Source organism: Furipterus horrens, unplaced genomic scaffold (genome assembly GCF_987537825.1).
Source record: "Furipterus horrens unplaced genomic scaffold, mFurHor1.1.pri manual_scaffold_5, whole genome shotgun sequence".
Lineage (NCBI taxonomy): Eukaryota > Metazoa > Chordata > Mammalia > Chiroptera > Furipteridae > Furipterus > Furipterus horrens.
The window spans coordinates 177,801,459-177,825,589 of record NW_028327175.1 but is presented as its reverse complement, the minus strand read 5'-3'; the positions used below and the strand labels follow the sequence as shown (position 1 = coordinate 177,825,589).

At 43.0% G+C, this 24,131-nt stretch overlaps 1 protein-coding gene across 1 annotated transcript in view; it reads right to left on the bottom strand.

The window, feature by feature from the left end:
• Window positions 1-24,131, bottom strand: part of WDFY4 (WDFY family member 4) — a 350,593-nt gene that overhangs the window by 295,399 nt on the left and 31,063 nt on the right. The window contains exons 3-9 of the mRNA XM_090278357.1: window positions 19,338-19,452; window positions 18,446-18,552; window positions 10,062-10,196; window positions 7,447-7,636; window positions 4,779-4,968; window positions 2,850-3,007; window positions 848-1,300 (exon numbers count right to left, since the gene is read on the bottom strand). Coding sequence (XP_090134483.1) covers window positions 848-1,300; window positions 2,850-3,007; window positions 4,779-4,968; window positions 7,447-7,636; window positions 10,062-10,196; window positions 18,446-18,552; window positions 19,338-19,452 — 1,348 coding nt within the window. The remainder of the gene's footprint in view (window positions 1-847; window positions 1,301-2,849; window positions 3,008-4,778; window positions 4,969-7,446; window positions 7,637-10,061; window positions 10,197-18,445; window positions 18,553-19,337; window positions 19,453-24,131) is intronic.

Below are 24,131 nucleotides of genomic sequence, written 5' to 3'. Positions count from 1 at the left end.
GTGGGAAGACTGAAGGAAAACCAGGAGTAACTGAAAGGAGTTTTCCTGCTCTGATCCTATTTGAAAGTTGGTAGAGGTGGAGTTGCAGACTACCACATAGAACAGCCCCAGCGGGGTTTGATTATGGGTATGGTCAGGCAGAGAGAGAACCCAGGCCAGCACTCCTGAATGTACTCCCACTGGACAAAGGGACTCTGAAGTCCCAAGGGGGAGTGTAGAGTGTAGAGGCTACTGATGTTGAGAGTTCAGGGGCTCAGACAGGGGTGAGAGGACAATGACAGGGCGCCACAGGTATATGGCCCAGCAGGCTACACAAAAGTGTGGCCAAAACTCAGAGGGGACAAGCAGATAGCAATGACCCCTGCCCCAAATGGGAGACCACTGGGTCCAACAGCACTGAGTGAACAAGACTGTCATATCCCAGATTACCTAGATAGGTTCCTCACCAAAGCCCCAAGCCTCTTTGAGCTCCTTTTGCCCGTTGCATTACTGAAGACCTGTTCTTCTCCCTGCTGTCTCCCCATATACATACTTAGGCAATATTTAAGGCAGGAACCATCTGAAAGCTGAGAACTTGGTCTGAGTTAGCTCCATAAGTCTAAAATTACATCTATGCCCCTCATCTCTCCATGGGGAAGATAAGGCCAGTTATAGAAAACAGGGAGGCTGCTGCTCTGCGTAGTCATATGCCGCAGGGATACTTCCCTGACCCCGGTGGGAAAGAATAACATGGGCATGCTCACTTTCTTTGTTATGTTGATGAGTGGCAGGGTGAGTTCCCAACACAGGATCAGCTAACATGGACTCCCATCCTGTTCCCCCTCCCACACCCGAGACTTCAGCGCACCTGACTTCCTTAGGATCTTGGCCTGCTTCCGCAGCTGGCATAGCAGCAGGCCCAGGAGCCCTGAGTCCCTGAAAATGTCTGTGAAGAGTGGGTCCACACCAGCTATCCTGAGGACACTCTGCAGTGCCACAAGGGTGCAGGGTGGCTCAGGGTTCTCCTTGATCAGGCGCTGCACCTTTCCCAAGATCTCATGGGGCACATAATGCAGGTCAAAGACCAGGGCCTCCAGCAGCTGGAAGAAATGCACCTGCACTTGGGCTGGCTTCAGGGGCATGAGCTCCACAAACTGTGAGATAGGCTGCAGGGTCCACTCCAGCAGGAAGAAGTTTCTAGCATTCCAGTCCCACATGGTCCTAATAGCCAAGAGAATTTTTGTGCAGAGGATGGAGTTGCTGGCTTTGTGGAAAACATTTTGCAGGACTTGGAAGGCCTGAAGATTCTTAATGGTCACCCCTGAAAATGTAAAAGGAATAATCCTATAAGTCATTTTTCCTGCTTATGCCTAGAAATAATGATTGCATTATCATCAAGAAATATCATTCAAAGTTTCTATTTTCTAGCTCCTATGGGTAAATGTCTATCAGAAGTTCAGAAATTCAGCTGCTCAGTATGTAAGACCATAGCTGCATTGTCCAAGATGTAGTGGCTAATTGAGCCCTCAAAATGTCACTCTGAACTGAGATGTTTCGTGAGTGTAAAAATACACACTGGATTTCCAAGACGTAGCACAAAGAAAATAATGCAAAAAAAAAGTTATTAACAGTTATTTGTGGTGACAATGAGATAATAATAGTTTAATGGGTTAAATAGAATATCTTATGAAAAATAACTTAAGCTGTTTCTTTCTTTTAATATGGCTTCTAGAGCATTTAAAATTAAATAATGTGGCTCATTATATTTCCATTGAGTAACATTGGGCTGAAGGATTTGTTTCCATCAGTTAAAATCAAATTATTTTAAAGATTACTTTAGCCAAGTCCAATTCATTTCTAAACAAGCTGTTAAAGACAGCTTCCAAACCCCTCCCTCCTTTCTCCCCAGCTTGAAAGGTAAGGTTTGTTCTCTCTTGCCCAGGAGATACTTCATCTGAAAACTCCCTGCCTCCAGCCCTCTCAGACACCAAAAGGTGTTTCTGGACATTCTTTCTAATCAAGACACTTCCTTGTAGACTGCTGGAATCCCATTCAATGGCTCTTCCTAAACTGACCCTTAAACTCTGAAACCTCTGCATTCTGACCTGCTCAGGTCTCTGTGCCCATTTCCCCAAATCCACCCAGATGCTATTAGTCACCATTTATTTCCCCATGCTATACTTTCTGTCTTTAAATTTCTCTTCTACCTGGACAACCTGCACTTAGCCTTGAAACCTCACCTTTTGTGCATGATTTCCTGACTGAAACAGACAGCTAGCCCACCTGCCTGGTGTTATCCCTGTGCCCAGTGCTTGTATCAGTCATATTATGCATATTATGTAACAGAGCAGATTATGGTTCACTGTATGTGTGACAGTCTCTTCAGAGAATCTTCAGGAAACAGACTCCTGGTGCCCAGCATGGGGCAGAGTGGCTGCTGCCCAGTGCACCAGTGCACGTTGATCAAGTTCATCAATAAATCAATTGGTATCTCAAGGAACTGAGGAGGCACTGACTCTGAGCCTGTGGGTTGTTTCAGGGCTCTCTTCCCCATTATATAAGCAAATTTCACAGGGTACATCACACCAGATATGACAGTGGAGAGCAGAGGCTCTGTCCATTCTTTGAGGTCTTCACCTTTATTAAGCAAACATTTACTCTAATTCCCACCCAAGACATCTAGAAAAATCTATGAAGGAGAGATTTTAAATCCATAAGCAAACTCCCCAAATGACAGATTTGGACCCTGATGTGTCACTGACAGGTGCCAAGTGTTTGTTTCATTACAAAGAATTGGGGATAAACCTGTGTAGCCTTGTCAGGACACAGCTCCAACTACTGTGGGGCCCCAGAGATACAGGATGACCCACCAGAAGCCTCATGATGGAACTTGAAGCCTTCCAGCTGAGGGTAAGTGACGCTGTCAAACACCTTCAGTTCTGACCTCCCACAGGTCGTCAGCCACACCACCAACCCAAGGAGCTCCTCCAGGTGGGAATCCACTTCGCTCTGGGTAAGCCCATCATACCTGCAGGGACAGAGGAGGCCAGCTCTGTGGATTCTTGGACAAAACACCCAAATTTGTTCTTGGTGCTTTCCACTGAAGTACAGAGGCAATGTAGACTGGGGTGCTGGGGAAGACCCCAAAGGTCTCCAATGAGTCAGCACTAAAAGGCAATGGAAGTGCCCTGGGTAAAAGTCAATGTGTTTGCAAAGGTCAACCTTAGATCTAAATGTGCACTCAGAATACAGAGAAACCTAGGAAGAGCAACAGCATCTGCTCATGAGAAGGCTGCTTTTTGTGGCTGGATCTCCCAAAAGGCATGTGCTTTGGGCAGGAGCACACCCAAAATGAGAGATTTAACATTTCCAAAGAGCAACAAAAAACACCATGGGAAGTAATCTAACTTTATTAGACTTCCTTATGCTTATTTAAAGGTTGAGTATTGTTTTGTTTTTTAGCTACTTATTTGTAGATAGGCTATGTGGAGGAGGGTATCTCAAGTCTTATTCCAGCTCTGCCATGTCAAGAGTAAAAGTGTCTGCAGTATGACTTTAGTTAAGGCAGAAAAGAAAACCAATGAGCTGCAATGGATCTTTCCTGACACTCCCCAGAGCAGACTCATTTCCCTCTCTTGTCTCCCACAAGAAGTCTGGGGAAAACGAACCACCCATTTAAGCCACACACACACACACAAAAGTTTAAGAACTGCTATGCCAAAAACCTTCATGGTAGCCATAGCCAGTTGGTCATAGTTCAGACTAATGTAAAATGTGGTATCACCATAAGGAGGAAGGCCCAGGGGTTGCCATTTAATTACATTTCACCCCCTCATTCAAGCCACCCCTCTAGACTAGAAGCCTGGCTCATAGTGAAGTCCATGAAGCACTGTCTAAGCTGCATCCTACAGGGAAAAAACCTTCTCCTATTCAGAGCAAAGCCCAAAGAAATATATGTGGCCTTGCTCTGAAGCAGTTTCTCTAAGATCAGTGGAAGAATTTGGAAAATCCAGAAACTTCTTTGATTTCCACCTTTTGGCTTATCCAATCCCTAGACCCAACCCAAAGATGACATGGCAAGTCAGAATAGAACAAGTCAGAGGAATTAGTCCTGAAACAGCTGAAGAGTGTCTACATTTGGGCTCCCATGGGTCAAGGATTTGAAGGAGAGTGGCTTATTTGGGGGTTGATTCAAAAATACCAGTAGGGGAGAGGCTATGTGAGACAGAGAAGGGAAAGGAACCAGTACAGAGCATTATCAAACATGTGCCTCATCAGGCAACTGGAGCTGAATCCTCCTGGGGACTCTGGGAGGTAGGTAGATCTCACCCCTCCACACCCACAAGGGACAACTTTCTGGGTATTTCTCCATCAGCTGCTGCCAATCATTGGTTGAGGACTGCTCCCGCAGGTTGTTGATTTCCTCATACTTCCAGACCTCAAGCATACAGGCAGAGCCCATTACAGCAGTCCCAGAAAGCCCTCCAACATGGTGATGTGAGCTCTAACAGGTGTCCACCAGGCTGCCAGGCATAAGAGTAGTGCACACCATCAAAGGGACTCAGTAGAACTAGAATCACAACCACCCACTGGCCCTCTAAGGGAGTGGCTCTGGCTCCCAAGCCCACTGCACATTGAGTTACCTTTGCAATAAAAGGCTCTCTGTCCATGGTCTACAGAGATTTGTATTTCAGAAGACATTCTGAGAAGCCTCCATATCTGTCTCTCTCCAAAGCACTTCAAATGATTTGGAGGACCTAGGTTTGAAGGTTTCTCCCCCACCAAACACAGCCACTTACCGGAGTAAAACTTTGAGTAGCAGAGGGTAGCCCTCCCCATTCTCAAACTCCAGGAGCAGAGCTGAGGAGAGAGGGTAGGAGTCCTTCACGAAGCCCAAGATGAGGCTCACAGCCTCGCCCAGCTCTGGGGCAGGGAGAGAGTCTGCAAGCCTAGAGAGGTTCTGGAGGGAGATCTTCACACAATCCATGGCTGCAGGGGAAACATACATGACTGTTTGCTCAGATGCAATAGCTTTTCTGCCACAGTCATTCCCTCCCACCGTGCCCCCTTTAAATTTGGATCAAGAATATGTCCCCCTGGGAAGTGCCATCCTGAGAGCCACATTTTGCAGGCTGAGATAGAGAGCAAGTGAACAGGAAGAAGAAAGCCTCTCAGTCCTCTCCTCCTAATTCCCAGCAAGTGGAGGGTCTGGGTCCACTGGGTAATGAGATGCACAACCTAACACCAGAGCACTGTGGAAGGCCTTAAGGAAGCAGCACTGGAGATGAGCAGAAATTAGCTTGATGAGAAGTGCCAGGAAAAACACTTGAATATATGTGAAGGTGAGGGGCAAAAGTATGATGTGTCTCAGCTACTAAAGAATCAGGGGTCTGGAGCTCTTCTGTGGGATAGAAGAAGGTGGAGGGAAGCAGGTCCTGCTCATGTTAGGACTGGCCATGATGGTCCCCCAGAGCTGTAGGAAGTGAGGGGAAACTTGAGTCAGAAGAGAAATGTCATTGGATTTACATCTTGATTGATGGCCATTTTTAGGGCTCTTTCATTGGGGACAGTCTCTTCTGAGTGCTGAAGAAGTCAGGAAAGGTGCCTGCTGAGAACCTGAGATAACTATGCCCAGTCCCTCCATGGTGAGGCTCAGATGCATGGAGGCTGCATGCCAGACAGGGCAGCACCGAGAGTTCAGGGCTTGAACTACCAGGCCAGCCCTTACTTCCCAAACTTCTCCTCAGTCCATATGCCCACAGAAACTACCGTTTCTCTAAGGGGGCACAGTGCTCACGTGGCAGTCTCCCTAGTGAGGTGGAATTTTTCTTTTCCAGTTGAGAATAATGATACAGTGAGGGCCCTTCACCACCAATGCAAGCATTCTTTTCTTATGGGTCTCTAATTCTAGCCTGTGAGCAGTGGTGGGGGACTGGGGGAAGGGGACAGGGGGAAACTGGGCTATAAAATGCCTCAGGCCCAGTCAGCCCTGGACCACTAATGCTGTGCCCTGGCTTCTCTGGGAACTTCACTCCCTAAACTGGGGATTCTACTTCATCTTGGCTCTGTTGCAATAACAGGGTAGGCTTGTCACCCTGGCCAGTATGGGTCAGTTGGTTGGAGCATCATCCCATTAACTGAAAGGTCATGGGTTCAACCCCCAGCCAGGGAGCATGCAAGAGGCAACCAATTGATGTTTCTCACATTGATGTTTCTCACATCAATGTTTCTCTCCCTCTCTCCCCACTCCTTTCCCCCCTCTCTCTACAAAAGCAATGAAAAAATCTTCTTGGGTGAGGATAAAAATTAAAAAGAGGGTAGACTTAAGTGTTCCCAGTTCTCACCAGCAGATTCCCTCTGCTCCAGAATGGCCCAGAAAGAAGACAGACCACAGGGCCACTGTTTGTGGACAAGTATTTCACACTGGAAGGCTTTGACATAAAGCCAAAAAGACTGCATACCTTGGGGTCAGCCCAAGGGATAAATGGCTGTGCTCCTAAGAGGCACTTTAGCTGTGGAGCTAAGGAAATGCCACAGGGTGGGTAAAGCAGTCAGCTGTAGTGAACCTCTGTCAGAATGCTCCCCTTGAGTCAGTTTTGCAGTCTCCCTTGTGGCCCCACCCCAGATGCTGAGAGGATACCACACTTTTTCCCAAGACCGTGCAATCCACTGCAGTGTCGATACTACTCGGTGTAATCTGCGTTCTTTGGAAGAGTCAAAAGAGGCCAAAAGAGCCCCTGGTCCTGCCAACGGTGTTGACACCCTTAGCACCTTGCCTTGATCCCATGACATAGTAATGCTGTGATGCTGATGGCTGTGGGGAATACACTGTGTGCCAGGTGCTGTCTAAGCACTTCAAATATGTCAACTCACCAAAGCCTCACAACAGTCCAATGAGAGCAACAGGATTATTGTCCCCATTTTACAGATTTAAAAAACTGGCCATCCAGGCAGTTAAGTGCCCAAGGTCACTCAACTAAAGGGTAGAACTGGTCCAGAATTAATGACCTTAACCCCTACACATGCTGCCCAGAGCAGAACCTATGGCACTGGGATTGGACATCTCTAAGTTTAAATTTGAGTCTCTTCTTAGAAAGCTGGGGAGCCTTGGCAAATTCTTCAGCAGCCACAAATCTGTTTTCCCATTGCAAAATGGCAATAATCATTAATATCTATCTCAAAGAAACAAATAGGCCCAGAACAGTTTCTGTTTAACAGTATGTGGGCAGTAAATGAGTTCCCCTTTCCCTCCCTCCTTCAATGGAGCATCAAACTGAATAAAAGCATTTTCATGAATGGAACCAGGAAATATAGGTCATCTACTGGGCATAGCTGGGCCTCAATGAAAACCTTGTTTGTCCATCTCTTTTTTGATCCCAGAAATCTATCCTAACGCTGCAAGAGCATGACAGGGTCATGTTGTAGAAAGTGGGCCCACAGCCCACCGCTGGTCCCCTGAAGACTTACCCTGCAGGTATTGGATGATGCTGAGGTTCTGGGCCTTGGAGATTGCTCTCAGCACGCAGAAGGTGGGCTCCTTCCAAAAGCGGCAGCTGTGTTCCCAAAGACAGGTTGTGGCAATCACTAAAGACTGGAGCTCATTTCCTGAGAGAAGTCCCTCCAGCCCTTGAGACTCAGTACAAATGTTGAGCAACATCTGAAAGAGAAAGAAAGAAAGAAAGAAAGAAAGAAAGAAAGAAAGAAAGAAAGAAAGAAAGAAAGAAAGGAAGGAAGGAAGGAAGGAAGGAAGGAAGGAAGGAAGGAAGGAAGGAAGGAAGGAAGGAAGGAAGGAAGGAAGGAAGGAAGGAGGGAAGGAAGAAAGAGGGAGGGAGAGGGGGAGGAAGGGAGAAAGAAACAAACCAAGAAAACTAATTAGGAAGCATCCTTCCTGCAATGAATTTGTTCCCTACCTTTCCAGAGCACTGATGGACATATATCAGCACAAAAGATGGGGTTGTGTGCTGTCACCCTTTGCCCTAGATGAGCATTGTTAGCAGTGCCACCCAAAAAAGGTTAAGGAGCTTGGACTACCTGACCTCATAACCCCTATAAAATCAGTAGTTATCCTTTCCAAGTCAGTATAAAAAAGAAGTGTTTGATACAGATGTATTTTTACATAGAAATGCCAGAAAAATGCCACCAACCATTCAAGCATAGATTTAACAGGACTTAGTGCTATTTAAAATGCAAGATGTATTCCTGAATCCCCGGTTAGCATTCAAACTCTACTTCTCCATAAGATCATGTGTGCTATCCTGCAACATCCTAACTGGGGTCTGAATTTCCACCAATTCAGTTTCCCTGTGGACTTCAGACACTGTATATCCTCCTGGGGTGAATCACAGCGCACAAGGCTCTGCAGAAACTCACTCTGCCTCCTCTCTCTTTGGTTCTTGCTGGTTTAAGTGGACTGTCTTCCAGTTTGGAAAATGTGGAAAGCTCCTTTGATTTGAACCCATTTACCCTCCAGCACAACACCAGAGTCCCAGCTGGACAGCCCTGGGATTGGCTACAGATCCCTGCACATGGGTGTAGCCACAAGCACCTTGGCTCATATGACCATTTCTGCTCCTGGCCCTGCTTCTCCCCATCACAACTCCACCTCAACCTTTAGCTCTGGTTCAATGTCATCTCCTCAGAATAACCTCCTTTATGCTCTACTATAAACCAGGTCCCCTGTCCTCATTTCCTGGCACACCTTTAACTTTTCCTTCAGACCACTTAAAAATTGGACATGTTTATTTATTTATATGATTGTTTCCTCTCTCGCTTCCATGTCTTCTTTCTGTCACCTATATGAGAAAGGGAATTGTGCTTGCTGAGGGAACCATCAGTCTCGCATAGAGCCATACCCAGGAGGAACTTCATATTTTTTGTGGAATGAAATAAGGAAAACCCTAGTGAATGCAGATGTGTTCTATCACTGTGGTTTGCACTCTGTCCATCCTCAGGAAAACTGTAGACAGGGCTGCACTCACTCCTTGTAGTGCATGTAAAGACACAGGATAAATATTTGTTAACATGCCCAGCACTGTGTCTTGACTATGATTTGGAATATGACTATATACAGGCAAATGAGACCTATGTTTCCAACTAATGCAGGTTAGGGGATAACCCACCATAAATGGAATCTACCCTCTGGTAGTGATGACTCTGACTTGAGAATTAGTCTAAAATGGATGTTAATCTGAATGCAGTTGTTCAGTAGACAGCTGCACTTAGGAATTCCCAAATGGTCCCAAGTACCTGCTTTGTGTGAGACACTGCCCAGACCCTGAACATATAGACATGAGTAATATACACAGCCCTCTTCACCCTCCCTCACCCCAATGTCAGAGAGAAAAAGAAGGGGTTTTTTGTAGACTGCAGCCTCCCAGAAGATAGGAAAGCAGAATGAGTCTGTGAGGGGCAGGGGAAAGAGCAAGAAGTTATGTTAAAAGTTGCTGCTGGTGGTCAGAAAGGATAGGAGAGATGGAGAATGGCAAGATGAAACCATATGTAGTGCTCAGTGGCCTGAGATGGTTAAAAGCATTACTGTTAGCGAGCTTGGAGTCAGATTCCCAGGGCTCCGAACCTCCCACCTGTGACCATGAGCTCCTGTTTACTCATTGTGCTTTAGTTTGCATAGAATCAGGTGACAGAGAAGAGGCCATGGCACAAGGTACATAGCAAGTACTTAGAAAACAGGGGCCACAATTATGCAGGTGAAGATAGATGCTTATTCTCAGAAGGAAAGTGGCCAGAGACAGAAGGTTCCCAATGCTGGGAAGGGCCAGCAGACCCAATAACACAGATTGGTGAAGGATCTGGTGGGGCCAAGTGGAGAAAAAGGAGTTCACCTTTCTGGGGAAGAACAAAAGGAGACCTGATACAGAGGTACAGTGAGATAGAAAAGAAGAAGAAAATCCATTTTCCCAGTGCATAGGCTTCCTGGTGTTTGCAGAACATGGGGACAGACAGGTTAGCTGGGACCTCATGGAGAACAGAGAAGCTCCAAAACTAGGGCCTAGAAAGATGAGAGCATCTCCAAGGACCACAGTGCAGTCTTGGCCCAGAGGAGTTCAGCCCCTCTTCTCACTCACCTGTACAAACATCCTCTGAACTTGAAGATCACTCTCAAAAATCTCATCTTTTTCCAGAGGAAAGACAAAGAAGAGGTAGAGACACTGCAGGAGGAGGGCTGGGAGCCCGGATTCAGCAACTCTTCCCAGCGTTTCCTGCAAGGGTAGAGCAAAGGTGAAGTGACCCAAGGGCATAGCTGACACATCACTTGTTCAGACCCATGCTGTTAGTGTGTGCAGCCTTTGTAGCCAGAACATGGGTAAGTCTCTGCATCTCTCTGGGCAACGTGCTCTCCAATAAGAATGGAGACAATTATAGGACTCAGGGTGACTGAAGGTTTAGTTTAGATAAAGTATGTGCCGTGTGTTCAACAAAAATTATATATTTTATAAGATAGACAGCTGAAAGGAAAGGAGGGAAGGAGGAAAAGAGGGAGAGACTGATGCAGAGCCAAAAACAAGGGCTTCCTGAGAATTCAACAGAGCCAGCTGTGAGAGATCTGGGAGAAAACTTAGGACTTGGAGGCAAGAGCTGAATGCAGGAGTATCATGCTGGGAACATTTCCACAGAAGAAAGAAAAAAAAAGTTCTGAAAAGGCACTTTGCCAGACACCAGGAGCTACACCGTTCCTCAGCACAGCAAGCACTGGTACAAGAAAATACAAGAAATGGCATACAGAGTGACCTTTGGAGTGACAAGAAAGAAAGATCCACCAAGGAATGACCCAACAACAATCAAAACCACATCACAAGAAGGCCCATATAAGCAGCATAAAGGGCAGCCCAAGAGCATCAAACCTAAGAACTCAAATGAACTTTACCACTGAGTCCCACAGTTTTCCTAACACAGAACATCACATCACAAAGACAGGGAGGCAAAGCAAACCAAGCTAATACATAGAAGCAAACAAGAGGAGTCACCTAAAATGGGGATATAAAGAAAAGGAGGAATCCCCAGAAACACCGCTAAATGAAATTGAGACAAGCCAACTATCAGACCTTGAGTTCAAAATAATGGTAATAAGGAAGCTCAATGAGCTCAGTGAGAACTACAAAGAACTGCAAAGAACTACAAAGAACTCCAGGGAAACTACAAGGAAACTACTGAGAACTACAACAGCATGCAAAAGGACATAGGAACTATCAATAAAAGCCAGGAGGAAATGAAGAATACAATTTCTAAATTGAAGAACAGGGTAGAAGGAATCAAAAGAAGGCTAGATGAAGCAGAAGATCAGATCACTGAGCTGGAGGACAATGTAGAAAAAATTTCTCAGACAGTGAAACAAAATGAAAAAAGACTGAAAAAAGTATGAAGAGGTTATAAGAGAGCTGCAGGACAACATGAAATGTAATAATATCTATATCATAGGGATACTAGAAAGAGAAGAGAGGAGCAAAGGATAGAAAACTTGTTTGAAAAAAATAATGACAGAAAATTTTCCTAACTTGACAAATGAAAAGTCACACCAATCCAGAAAGCACAGAGGATCCCAATGAAGATGAACTCAAAGAAGCCCACAACAAGACACAGCATAATTAAAATGGCAAAATTCAAAAATAAAGAGAGAATCTTAAAGGCAGCAAGAGAAAAACAGCTAATAACATAGAAGGGAGATCCAATAAGGCTATCAAATGATTTCTCAACAGAAACACTCCAAGCCAGAAGGGATTGGCAAATAATATTACAAGCAATGAAAACCAAAGGCCTGCAACCAAGACTACTCTACCCAGCAAGGCTCTCATTCAAAATGGAAGGTGAAATATAAGGTTTCCCAGACAAAAGAAGGTTAAAAGAATACATTTCCACCAAACCAGCATTACAATACCTGCTAAAGGGACTGCTTTATGAAGATGAAGAAAACAATATAATCAATAAAATACATTTAAAAATTAAAAAAAAAGAAGATGAAGAAAGAGAGAGAGGAACACAGGTAAAAAGGAAAAAAGGGCAATGAACAAGTACCTATCAATAATAACCTTCAATGTAAATGGGTTAAATGCTCCAATAAAAAGACATAGGGTAACTGAATGGATAAAAAAACAGGACCTGAATATATGCTGCCTACAAGAGACCCACGTCAGAACTAAAGATCTACCTAGACTAAAAGTGAAGAGACGGAAAAAAATATTCCAAGCAAATGGACATGAAAAAGAAAGCTGGTGTAGCAATACTATATCAGAAAAAATAGATTTCAAAACAAAAGCCACATAAAGAGACAAAGAAGAGCATTTCATAATAATTAAGGGAAGAATCCATCAAGAAGATATAACCATTGTAAACATATATGCACCCAGCACAGAAGCACCCAAATACATAAGAAAAATCTTAGAAGACTCCAAGAAAGATATAGACAGCAACACACTAACAGTAGGGGATTTTAACACCCCACTGTCAACAATGCATAGATCTTTCAAACAAAGAATCAATAAGGATGTTGTGGCACTGAGCAACATTCTAGATCAAATGGACTTAATTGATATATACAGAACATTTCACCCCAAATAAACAAAATATACATTCTTTGCAAATGCACATGGAACATTCTCAAAAATAGACCATATGGTAGGACACAGAACAAGCCTCAACAAATTCAAGAAAACTGAAATCATATCAGGCATTCTCTCAGACAATAATGATGAAACTAGAAACCAACCTCAAGGAAAACACTCAAAAACATTCAAAATCATGGAGACTGAATAACATGATACTAAATAATAAACGGGTTAACAATGAGATGAAGGAAGAAACCAAAAAATTTCTGGAAAAAAAATGATAATGAATAAGCAACAACCCAAAAATCTATGGGACACAGCAAAGGCAGTCCTGAGAGGAAAATTCATAGCAATACAGCCCTACCTTAAAAGGATGAAAGATTTCAGATATACAACCTAACCCTAAATCTACAAGAACTAGAGGAATAATGACAAATAAAGCCCAAAGCAAATAGAAGGAAGGAAATAATCAAGATCAGAGCAGAATTAAATGAGATAGAGACTAAAGAAAAATTCAAAAGATCAACAAATCCAGGAGCTGGTTCTTGGAAATGATAAAAAACATTGACAGGCCTTTAATCAGACTCATCAAGAAAAAAAGAGGATCCAAATAAATAATATCTGAAATGAAAGAGGAGAAATTACAACTGATACCACAGAAATACAAAAGATTATAAAAATTACTATGAACAACTAACTATATGTCAAGAAGTTGGACAATCTGGGTGAAATGAACAAATTTCTAGAAACATATAAGCTCCCAAAACTGAATCAAGAAGAAACAGAAAGCCTGAATAGCCTCATAACAGCTAGTGAAAATGAAGTAGTAATAAAAAAATCCCGGTGCACAAAAGTCCTGGACCAGGTGGCTTCACAGGATAATTTTGCCAAACATTTAGGGAAGAACTAACTCCTATCCTTCTCAAACTATTTCAAAAATTTCAAGAAGAAGAAAGACTCCCAAACTCTTTCTATGATGCCAGTATTACCCTAATTCAAAAACCAGGTAAAGACTCAACAAAGAAAGAAAACTAGGGGCCAATATTGCTGATGAACTTAGATGCTAAAATTCTCAAAAAAATATTGGGAAACCAGATCCAGTAATACATTAAAAAGATCATACACACGATCAAGTGGGATTCGTCCCAAGGATGCAAGGATGGTACAATATCTATACATAAATAGACGTAATACATCGCATAAACAGATTGAAAGACAAAGATCACATGATCATATCAATAGATGCTGAAAAAGCATTTGCCAAAGTACAGCACCCATTTACGATAAAAACACTCAGCAAAGTGGGAGGAGAGGGAGCATACCTCAACATAATAAAGGCCATATATGAGAAACATATAGCTAACATCATACTCAACTGGCAAAAACTAAAAGCTTTCCTTCCCCCTAAGATCAGGAACAAGACAAGGGTGTCCACTTTCACCACTTCCACTCAACATAGTATTAGAACTTCTAGCCACAGCAATCAGACAAGAAAAAGAAATAAAAGGCATTTAAATTGGAAAAAAGAAAAGAAACTATCATTGCTCACAGAAGACATGATAATGTACATAGAAAACCCTATATGCTACACAAAAAAACTACTCAAACTAATAAGTGGATTTTGCAAAATAGTGGTTACAAAGTCAATATTCAGAAATAGGAGCCATTTCTGTACACCAACAATGAAATATCAGAAACAGTAATTAGGAGAAAAAAATCCCATTTACTATAGCAACAAGGAAAATAAGGTACCTTGGAATAAACTTAACCATGGAGGTAAAAGAACTGTCCTCAGAAAACTACAGAACACTGAAGAAAGAAATTAAGAAAGACACAAATAAATGGAAGCATATACCGGGTTCATGGATTAGAAGAATTAACACCATTAAAATGTCCATACTACCCAAAGCAATCTAGAGATTCAATGTAATCCCAATTAAAATACCAATGACATATATCACAGAACTAGAAAAAATATTTCAAAAATTTATATGGAACCATAAATGACCCCAAATAGCCTCAGCAATCTTAAGAAAGAAGAACAAAGTAGGAGGGTTCACAATACCTGATATCAAACTATATTACAAGGCCACTGTAATCAAAACAGTCTGGTACTAGCATAAAAACAGACACAGGTCAATGGAACAGAATAGAAAGCCCAGAAATAAGCTTATATCTCTATGACCAATTAATATTTGACAAAGGGGACAGGAGTAAAAAATGGAGTAAAAGTAGCCTCTTCAATAAATGGTGTTTGGAGATATGGGCAGGTACATGCAAAAAAATGAAACTAAACCACAAACTCAAACCATATACCACAATAAACTCAAGATGGATAAAAGACTTAAATATAAGGTGCAACACCATAAAAATTGTAGAGGAAAACATAGACAGTAAAATTTCAGATATCCCACACAGCAACATTTTTCCCAATATATCTCCTAGGGCAAGGATTATAAAGGAAAGAATAAACAACTGAGACTACGTCAAATTAAATTAAAAAGCTTCTGCACAGCTAAAGAAAACATCAGCAAAATAAAAAGGGAAACAACAGTATGGGAAAAGATATTTGCCAATGATACCTCGGACAAGAGTTTGACATCAAAAATATATAAACAACTCATACGACTCCACAGCAGGAGGACAAACAATCTAATTAAAAATGGGCAAAGGACCTGAACAGATGCTTCACCAAAGAGGACATACAGAGGGTCCATAGTCATATGAAAGGATGCTCCACATCACTAGACATTAATGAGATGCAAATTAAAACCAGAATGAGATACCACCTCACACCGATCAGAATGGCCATCATTAACAAATCAACAGGTGCCAGAGTGGATATGGAGAAAAGTAAACCCTGATGCGTTGTTGGTGGAAATGCATACTGGTGCAGCCAATGTGGAAACAGTATGGAATTTCCTTAAAAAACTAAAAATGGAACTGCCTTTTGACCCAGCAATCCCACTGCTGGGATTATACCCTAAGCTTCCTGAAACACCAATTCAGAAGAGCCTACGCACCCCAATGTTCATAGCAGTGTTATTTATAATAGCCAAGGGCTGGAAACAGCCTGAGTGCCCATCAGTAAATGAGTGGATCAAAAAACTGTGGTACATTTACAAAATGGAATACTATGCAGTAGAAAGAAAGAAGGAATTCCTAACTTTTGTGACAGCATGGATGGAACTAGAGAGTATTATGCTAAGTAAAATAAGCCAGGTGGTGAAAGACAAATACCATATGATCTCAGCTATTAGTGGAAATTAATGCACAACAAACAAACGAGCGAAACAGAATCAGAGATATGGAAATAAGAAACAAAATGACATTTATCTGAGCAAAGGGAGGAAGGAGATATTGGGGGAAAGAAGGGGAAGGGCCTTGTCAAGAAACAAGTATAAAGGAGCTATGGACATGGACGATAAAGTGGGGATTGACTGTGGGAGGTGGAGTGGGAGGTTGGGCAAGGGAGAGCCTGGCAAAAAAAAGGGACAACTGTAATTTAAAACAGTACAACTTTAAAAAGAAAGAGAGGGAAAGAGAAAAAAATGTTTAAAACAATGTCTGGAGCAAAATGAGGCAGTTCACAAATTTAGTTGTTATTATTTCTATACTACTGTGAACTGTAAAAAGTGGGGACTTTGTTTTGTTCTCCTCTGAATCTCCCTATAGCACCCAGCACTGCAATTTGCACATGAGAGATGATTAAGAGATTGAGGAAATGGATAAGACTTGTGTATTCAGAATTTTTAAAAATAGAGAGTTCATAATCATGCACAGTTCAGGCTTATTAGAAAAAGAAAAATACTGCAAGAAAAGGACAACTTCCTAGGGATCTCACACCACTTTAGATCTAGGCTGGTACGATGAAAACTGACATTCACAATGGTCTTACTAATCATTGCTGTTACAAGACCCTGAGGACATTTTGAATCACCATATTAAATTGTAATATAGCTAAAATTTGGTCCTATGTGAATTTTTACATGCCAGAATATTACTTATTACTTTTAAAATGGTAACTTCTATTTAACCATGATTTGGAAATTAATGAGAACTCTGAATTCTCAGCTCTGCCAGATGAATAAACTTCCAGAAATGAAGAATTGTCACCATGATGCCAACTGTTTCTTTTCCTGTTGCTATGTGGAAGTGTGTTCTAATTCAGGATGAATGTCTATGTAAAACTAAGCCATTATTTAGAGCCCTTAAAAGAAAAACACACACATAAGGTCTTCCCTAGGCAACCACACCACTGACTTGGTAGGTTGCCTCCTGATTAGGACATTGGAACAGTCAGGAAGGGATAGTTGATAACAAGTGCAAACCACTGACTTAATGATCTGATCAGCACCCTTCCCATCCTCTCATTCAGATCTAAAACTTCACTGTGACCTACAGGCAAAGACCAGTAACCAGAGTCACCAGAAAGACGAGAGAAGACAGGGAGCTGGCAGAGAGACCTACTGAGTGTAGAGCTCCTGGGGCCTCTCTTCCATGGGATCTGCCTGAAGCTCCACCAGGATTACTGTGGCTACCTTCTTTGTGTGTGTATGCGCACACATGGGAGCGCATGTGGGGTTCATCTAAAGTATATTGTCCACACAATTCCCACCCGATTGACTAAACTGACAGGCATGGTGGGTAAATTAGAAAAACAGAAAGGAAGAATGCACAGATAAAGCCAGACCAGGAATATCACATAGTAAACTGATTCTACCCTGCCCCTAAAAGCTCCTATTGCGCCAGTAAAGTCCACCCCTTTCCTTGACTTCTGGCTCTGCGGTGACCCCGCTTAGGCAGCTCTCCTTGTCCCCCATGCTACAATGGCTCAACTGAAAGCCAATGGCTTACCTCTCTCACTGCCTTTGGGTCTAGCTGCTCACAGTGGAAAACCAATCCTTAGGTTAATGTAATACTACTCAGACTGAAAACAGGGTTTTCCCAAGAGCAGAAGAGCCCTGATCTGTGCTTCAGGCTGCTGCACCTGATGGTGCTCCAGGCCGTTTACACAGAGGAAGAGTGAGGCGGACCTCTCTCTCTGGCTGACACTTCAGCTTTACTCCACCTACCCAAAAGCTAGTCTAGACTGCTTTGTGTTAGACCCATCGCAGTGGGCACTCCCTATAGATGACAAGACAAGAGAGTTTCTGGGCCCGCCCTGCATGGCCCTCTGGTAATTTCTGCTGATGGCCACAGATGCTAGGACCACTTCTGTCTGAGAGGACACCAGCCATCAGCAAACCCCTCAGAGGAAGCACCAGGACCCTCTTCACAGTGAGAGGACATGACCATAGCCAGGATGGGGTGCAGGTGGGAAGAAAGGGGGAGAAGCCTCATTTGAGCTTTGTCTCTGTACTGCCATGCGTGGACAGGTGACTACAGGTGTGGCTCCGGAAGGCAAAAAATAAGAGAAGTGGCTCAGAGCATGGGCTCTAGAGCCAGACAGACTGCAGTTACACAACACGGGTGAGCCTGATAGCTCACCACTGACATGATGTCACCATAATCTGACTCCTAGGGCTTGGGAGGATTAATGAACACAGTGCATGGGACACACCGAGCCCTGTCCTGACACACAGGGACAGCAGCCATTTTTAATCTTCACAACAACCTTAGAATTGAGGCATTATTATCCCCCATCCTTAAATTAGCAACACGACAGAGTCACAGAGGGTAATGCAATTTGCCCGAGGTTACACACAGCTTGTCAACTGAAAAGGCAAAATTCAAACCTGAATTTCAGAATTGCAGAAGTCCACATCCTATATCAGAATGGAAGGGAGGAGAAATGAGAAACCAGTTTCATGGAAACAAAGACTTCTGTGACATTCCACTGCCCTGAGCTGAGACTCACCCTGTGGGTGAGGAATGCTAGGGTCAGACCAGTGTGTCCTGGCACTTACCGAATCCGTCCCTGTGAGCACGAACACTGACTTCAGGAGCAGATAGCCATCCTGATCCATATCCCCCTTCCAGCTCAGTAACTGCCCAGCTGCTGCCCGTGCTTGCTCTGACAATAACATAAGAAGAAAAAGTGTCACCAGCAGAATGATGCAGTGACTTCCTCACTCAGTTTCCTGTCCACTTGAGCTCCTCTTCCTCGGAGATGCACCTTAGCATCTTTAGGGAACTTCTGCCTTCCCCGGAATGCCACCTGAATCTATACCAAACTTTCATACTCAGCCAGATTAAACTTTTGGGAGGACAGTCATTAGTAGGCAGTCATCCCTGTTCAACAACCATCAATGGATCCGTATTACTAAATAGTAAGAGCAAGTTCCTCAGAGATAAACTTCCCACAATCCAGAGTCTTCACCTCACTTTCTGTTTCACACAGCCCCTTATACTGCAGAGATTCCTAATGCTGCAGGGATGCTCACACTATTCCTTTCCCCTGGAATTCCCTCCATAGCCTAACCCCCCAGCGTCCGGCCCCATGGGTGGAAGAATAAAAGTCAGGGACTCCACAACAAAAAATATGCTTTGAACTTTGTCTTTTCTGGACTGAGCTCTCTGTTAAATACTTAGGTGTAGTTTTTATCCTAGCACTTCCTCCCAGAGCCTCTGGTTGTGTCCCTCCCAGAAACAGCATTTTCCTAAGTTCCCTTTCCTTGATGCTCTGCTAGTCTTTCCTGTTGTGCCCACGGTACTTAGTGACAGAACTGGGCCCACTGGTCTCTTTGGAAGGCACTACGCTAACTCCACTAGAAAGGAGAGAGGGACAGAGCAGGAGGCCCGGGAGGAGTCTTTAGAGCTGTTTTGTTCTCCCATAACTTTTGTCCAGGACCTTCTTACCTGCAGGCTTTCCCACAAGTACCTTCTGTATTTCTTGGGCTAGCTGGTCGGAAACCTCCTTGGCCAGCCTTTGGAGACTGGGAAAGCAGATGATCCCAACGGAGTGTTCCCAGGCCTGAATGCAAACAGGATTTGGTCAGAGATTTCAAAGCTGCAAAGGAAGGCCAGAGAGTCACCTCCCTCTCTCCTTGCCAACCCAAACCAATGGCTCAAGTCAGTTTCTCTGGTGCATCTCAAAGGCCACAATATCACCTACCCTCAGGATTCCACTGTATCGCTACCCTAATGTCTGTGAATTCTCCAGATTTCTGCTGAGCTCCAAACCCAGTCACTTGGGCCCTGGATATCTCCCCTGAACTCATGCTCCTAAAACATCAAACATACATAACTGAAACCATTGCCTTTCCCCCCAAAGCTGTTGCACCTTGTCTCAGCAAATGGCCTTGCCAAGCACCCAGTTGTCCTAGTGGGAAATTCAGGAGTGATTTGCTAGGTTTCCCTCCCGCTCACTTTCCTTATCCCATCAACTGCTATGTCTCACTGATCCTCCTTTATTCAGAAGCTCCCCTGGTTTCTGTAGTAATCCGATTCCTAGTTCTGCTTTTCATCCCCATCTTTTGCCTTTGCTCTACTGTGCTGTCATAGGCCGAGTTCACTAGTCCTAGGATGAGAAAAGCTCTCTCCAGACCAACAGAGTAGAGTGACTAGCCGTGGCCCAGGACTTGAGTTCCCAGGAATTTCTATCGCAGGTTCTCAACAAGAAGGTAGGCTGCTGTACACATTCCTGGTCACTAGTGGCCTCTACAAAATGCAGTTTTGCTGGATGGACTCTCATTTATTGAACCCATTCACTAACCATATAAATTATATTCTTGCTCAAAGATCTGACCAAGGTTATTAAACTGAGATCCTCCTTCTAGAGAAGGTGAAAAAGGCATCAAATTCCAAAGAGAAATCATTTCAGTATGTTTCCTTGCTACAGGTACTATATTTGTTAAAAAGTAAACATTTAAAAATCTTTTTTAAGTATATTTTATTGATTATGTTGTTTCAGTAGTCCCAATTTTTTTTCCTTTTGCTCCTCTCTGCCCAGTATACCCCTTCCCTCCAGCAATCCCACCCCCTTTAGTTCATGTCCATGAGTTGTGCATATAAGTTCTTTGGCTTCACCCTTTCTTTCCTATATTATTCTTAACTTCCCCCTGTCTATTTTGTACCAACCAATTATGCTTCCTAATCCCTGCACATTTCCCCATCTCTCCCTCTTCCCCTTCCCAGCTGATAGCCCTCCAAATGATCTCCATGCCTATGATTCTGTTCCTATGCTTGTTTGCTTAGTTGGACTTGATTTTTAGATTCAGTTGTTGGAAGTTGTGAGTTTGTTGTCATTTTAATGTTCATAATTTTGATCGTCTTTTTCTTAAGTAAGTCCCTTTGACATTTCATATAATGACAACTTGGTGATGATGAACTCCTTTACCTTGTCTGGGAAGCACTTTATCTGCCCTTCCATTATAAATGATAGCTTTACTGGATAGAGTAATCTTGGTTGTAAGTCCTTGTTTTTCATCACCTTGAATACTTCTTGCCAGCCCCTTCTTGCCTGCAAAGTTTCTTTTGAGAAATCATCTGACAATCTTATAGGCACCCTTTGTAGGTAACTTTCTGCTTTTCTCTTCCTGCTTTTAAGATTCTCTATTTATCTTTAACCTTTGCCATTCTAATTATGATGTGTCTTGGTGTGGTCTTCTTTGGATCTAGCTTGTTTGGGACTCTGTGCTTCCTGGACTTGTATGTCTATTTCCTTCACCAAATTGGGGAAGTTTTTCTTCATTATTTTCTCACATAAGCTTTCAATTACTTGCTCTTCCTCTCCTCCTTCTGGCACCCCTATGGTTCGGATCTTGGCCCATTTAAAGCTATTCCAGAGATTCCTAAGCCTCTCCTCATTTTTTTCAGTTCTTGTTTTCTCATTCTGTATTGGTTGACTGTTTTTTTCTTCTTTATGCTCCAAATAATTGATTTGAACCCTGGTTTCCTTCCCTTCACCATTGGTTTTGAGTGAATTTTCCTTTGTTTCATTTAGCATAGCCTTCACTTCTTCCCTTATGGGTTTGTCATACTTAAGTATATCTACCACATCTGTGAGCATCTTTATCACCAGTGTTTTGAACTCTGCGTCTGTTAGGTTGGCTATCTCCTCACCTGTTAGGTTGCCTATCTCCTTGTTGCTTAGTTCTCCCACTGGAACCTTGATTCGTTCCCCCTTTTGAGCCACACTTCTCTGTCTCCTCATCTTGCCAGGGTCTTGTGTTTGTCTGTCTTTGTGTCTTAGGTAGAGCTGTCGCATCTGTTATGTTGTAAGGGATGGAGCCTTAGGTATTCATCAGTATGGGCGACTCGTTTCACCATGTTGTGGTGCTGTGTTGGGTGTAGGGGTCTGAGAGGGAATAACCTTGCCTGTTCAGCATTTACCCCTTTTCCAGGCACTTCTCCCTCTTCCATATGGGTCTGGCATCTCTCTAGCTGTTGCTGTGGCCATCGTTCCAAGAGTGTGTGGGTTTGCAGACATTCCAGGACCATGGGGGCCCTTTAAACAAGCAGACTCTGCTGAAAGATTAGCAGGTTCTTCCTCTGCTGCAACCCCCACTGGTTTGCACAGTCAGAAGCAATGAGGCTTTATTGTCCCCGGCACTGAGACCATGAACTGTGTGGTCTGGCCTAGTGCTGGGAGCACTCCCCAGGTGTCTCTCTCGACTTTTTAAAACGTGTGACTGTGCTTTCTGCTGGTTTGCTGCTGCCACCACTGCTGCTGCCACCACACCGTGTCCTCTCTGCCCTGGCTCCACCCCTCCTACCTGTCTGGATGAGTATTTATTCTTTATATCTTTGTTTGTTGGACTTCCATGCAGCTCAATTTTCTGGAACTTCTAGTTTTCTCTAGTTTTGATGTAGTTATATTCCTTCTTAGTTGTGAAGGGAGATGCAGCATGTCTATCTAGGCCTCCATCTTGGCCAGAAGTCACCACATTTAAAAATATTTATATTAAAGATGCTCTATACAAAATGAAGAGGCAAGCCACAGATTTGGGAGAAAATATTTGCAATGCATATAACTGACAAAGGAATTATATCCAGACTGCTGCAAATTAATAAGATTAAAAAAAAACCCTGATTTTTTAAATTCAGGCAAATGAAACAAGTAACTAATAACAGATAAATAGCAAGTTACTAATAATAAAGAAAATGTAAATTAAAACCACAATGAAATATTTTATACCTTTCAAGTTGGTAAAAAATACAAAACCTGACAACATGTGAGCAAAGGTGAGGGACCATGTAACCCCCATGCTCTACTGATGGAGTGTCTCTTGGTAGAAGCTCTCTGAAGAATATTTAACCAATTCAAGAATGCTAACGGGGCACATGTGCTACAACCCAGCAATCCCACTCCTAGGTTCCCTAAGGAAAGGCTGGCACATGTGCAATGGAAATGTGGACAAGAAATACATCTGCAGCACTATTTGTGATTTCATGAAAAATTGGAAAAACTTAATGTCATTTTTGGACATGAATAAATAATTTATGGCATATTTATATAAGGATACCATAAAGAACTGGAAAAGAAATAGAGTTGTGGATAAACCCTAGAAGAAGAATGTTGAGTGGAAAAAGTAAGTTGCAGAAGTATATTATGAGTCTATGAAAACCCATGGAACTATATATATGTGTATATATACATATTCCTGATAATTCAGCAGGATAGGAGTTACTAATGGAGTAGGGGGAAAGATGAATGTGTGCCGGACTGTGTACACAGGTGGCTTTAGTTTATCTAAAAAGTGTGATTTACTTTACATCGATGGCGAGTACCTGGGTATTTATTTTGTTTTGAAAAAACTTTGTATTTGAAAATTGTTTTTATTTTCTGCCCTATAGAGTTGCCCCTTTCCTTTATAAATAAAAAATGAGCACATCAGCACTTTGCTAAAACTACAAAAATGCTAGCTAAATGTTAAACACTGTTGCACATAATAGATCTTCAACAGATATTTGGTAGGTGAACACATAATCATGAAACACATGATATGCAGAACAATGGCCAAGTGTACTGTGTGCTGATGTTGAGCTAAACACTGGGCCAAACACTTACATGCATTATCCCCAATAATCCTCACAATAACTGCTATTATTATTATTCCCACTTTACAGAAACCAAAGCTGAGCCAGAGGGTAAGCCCACAGAATCAGTTAAGTCACAGAGTGGGGAATTGAATTACTTCACGCATACCTAAGTAGCATGTGCACATCTAAGAAATTTATGGTTACCACCTGGAAACTAGCTATCACTTGGAAACTTTAATCCCTGGAAAGAAAAAGTCAATCCTTTTGCTGGAAACTTCTGTGGTAAGATTATTTCCCTTCCCAGGAATGAGAACTCTGCTATGAAGTCTTCCTAACAAATTCCTGTGCCTCCTCACTGCACTGGCAAACCCCTCAAAGGCCAATTTGCAGGCAATTGACTCAGAAGCATCTAGATTATCTTCGAGCAGTGGGACTCCAGGAGGCACTCTACAATAAAGCAAATTGGGCCACTGTGAGTTGAGCAGTAATTGTACACTCAGCCAGATCCTCCCAAGGCTCACACTCCTTCCTGGGACCTCAATGGGCACTTCTGGAAGCCACGTTAACTCTTTCAGGCCACTGGGGTGCTGTTTGATGCACAGAGGCAATTATTTATGGAATGATACCGTGGAGACCCCAAAGAGTTAAGGCAACTTCCAAAAGGACCTA